The 2500-nt window shown below is 39.2% G+C and overlaps 1 protein-coding gene across 23 annotated transcripts in view; it reads right to left on the bottom strand.

The window, feature by feature from the left end:
• The window catches only part of LOC125949601 (calcium-activated potassium channel slowpoke), a 58988-nt gene that overhangs the window by 44583 nt on the left and 11905 nt on the right, over positions 1-2500 (bottom strand). For 2 of the 23 annotated variants that reach the window (XM_049676758.1, XM_049676775.1), the window contains exon 7: positions 570-661. The exons of the other annotated variants lie outside the window; for them this stretch is intronic. In XM_049676758.1, the coding sequence (XP_049532715.1) occupies positions 570-661 (92 nt within the window). The remainder of the gene's footprint in view (positions 1-569; positions 662-2500) is intronic. 23 annotated transcript variants of the gene reach the window in all.

Genomic DNA, 2500 nt, shown 5'->3' on the forward strand with positions numbered 1-2500 from the left:
AACGAGATCGCTGTAAAAGTTCTTTCCATTGAATCAGTTTTGCTAATAGCCAGTTGCAAACGATGAATATATCGATCTAGCAAACGTTAGTTCGATTAATACGCAGTAGCCAATAAGAAATTGCCACAAATACGATCTTGAAGAATAGATTAAGACAGAAAAACAATGAGTAGACATCAACTGTGTTAAGAGTAGCACAAAAGAGTGATTAAAGAAACGGTTACCCGGGTTTTTCCTGACGTTGGTACTAGTACCATCTAGTATTGTACATTTGCTTTGCATGTTTCAGCAGGGGTATTATACAACGCATGAGGCACAACAAAATCGGTAACTGAAACAATTGTCGAAAAAACAGCTGTACGTGTATTAAGACGGAAAAAAGGAATGCATAAATTAGGCCATGGTTTTACTGAAATGACCAGACGTAACTGAACGATAAGGGACAGTAGATGGATGAGTAGGAGGCACATAAGGAGGATCACAAACGAAGATAAGATATCAATTAAAAAGTTATTCCACAACAAAAATTAATTAGAAAGAAATGTTTTACAGGCTTTGGCTGCAACTACCTTTTTCCTTGCTCACGCTTCAGTTCACCGCCGTACTTAGAACCGCTACCAACAAGTTCAATAATTTCTGGAATACTGCTGGCAAACATTGCCTAAAAGATTCAATCGAATTTCAATGGTTTTGAATTGCATTTGAAAGTGGAGTAAATGGGAACTGAATAGCGTTTTTGTGTTTTAATTTCATTAGGACATTTTGGGTTAATCAAAAAATGTTTGTATAGCGAACAGCTGCTAGGTATTGTTGGCGAATGCATGTGAGCTGAGGATTGCAGTGTTTCACACAGTATTATGTATGATGAGCATTGGAAGCGTATTATAAAAATCCTGTGTGATTACCGCCCGTTTGGCTAAACATGTATTCCTCCTGTATGTTGGCAATATTTGTTACAATAACTCCTGCTTGCCGTCGAAAGCAAAGCGGCCTTTCAAGCCACAGCTACTACATAGCGTGGAAAAAGCAAACTCTGTCGACCAGGAAATACTTCTCAACGTGAATTGTTACCGCACAGGGAATATCTCAATGGGTTTAAACGGCGATTGACGATTTTGGATTGTGCACGGAAGAACAAAGCTAAGTTCACTATAACCAGCAAGCAAAATCCTTCTCCGCCTAGCCACTTCACGGAGCGCTTCTCGACGGAATTGAGCGCTACTCCAAGTGTAAAAGCAGTAATAATTTAACTAAATATAAAATAAACAAAAACTAAATAAACAATACTATAGATATTATGCAGCAGCCAGCATAAACGCATACATGCAAACATAAATACGGGAAAATTATTGGCTTTTTCGCGCACCGTAGACCTCATTCAGACGCGCCTCTGATAACGGACTCTGTTGCTGATGTGAGCTATACATTAGTGAGTGGCAACAGTGCACTAGAGCATGCAGGGTGATCAATATAATGCTTCGTTAATGATAAACCGTCCGAATGCTATCGGGGTGGTGGTTGGTGAGAAAATGTGTCAATGGCGAATCACACGCATTAATGCACAATTGTTCGTTTGCACGACAAAATGAGACATTGGCCAAAGGTCAACAGTCGTTCATCATTATCGGTTTAAATGATGCATTTGAAACTGTATCGAAATACCATAGTAACAAGTGTCATCAGAAAATAACATGTTACGCCTTCAACATCATCTGGCTTTTGCTTTTGTTGAAAAACTGGCTCATAATTGTTAGCACAGCACTCGCAAATTTGCTCGAGAACCCATTCTATTTGTTGGGTAGTTTCATCAAACAAATCAAATAGTCATTTTTTTCCAGCAAGGATTGGTTTATCTGATAGTTTGAAAACGATTTCTAATTTGTTTTTAAACAAAGATGCTATTCCAAACGTATTTCCTACCTAACGAATACACTGTTTTTTAAGATTCACTATAACAAAACCATCGAAAGCGACGCAAAAGGGGAAACCATTTTGAAATCCAAGCAGCATATTGGACGTGTTGAGGTAATTGTGAATTTGATGAAATAGTTATAACTGCGGAAAACATTTGCCGGTGGGCATGAATAGTTGGGTAATATGTTTGCCACTAAAAATGCCTGCGTTAGTGTTCATGGGATGCCGCATGGTTTGAGTTCGCGTGTCAGTGCGGTGTTTGTAAGAAAGTATATAAACCAAAGAATGTGTAAGTCGGTTTGCGGAATTGCAATATCAGTCGGTTCACCCCATTCCCATACTCATCCAATCCCGCGAATGCTACTCCTGTCCCGTAAGCGTTACATCGATACAACATAATGTATGCTAATAAGCAACTGACGCTCTGACGGTGTACCTTCCCTAATATATCTATTCCATTCCGCCCGGAATGATTTGGGGAGCGATGCGGTGAAGACTGTATGATCTACATTTGCAATCATTGTAATGTTTCATCGCTCGTTCTTCTACCGATTTGTAATGCCACTTATTTAACGCACACGACATC

This window comes from Anopheles darlingi, chromosome 2 (assembly GCF_943734745.1).
Source record: "Anopheles darlingi chromosome 2, idAnoDarlMG_H_01, whole genome shotgun sequence".
In the NCBI taxonomy this organism is placed as follows: domain Eukaryota; kingdom Metazoa; phylum Arthropoda; class Insecta; order Diptera; family Culicidae; genus Anopheles; species Anopheles darlingi.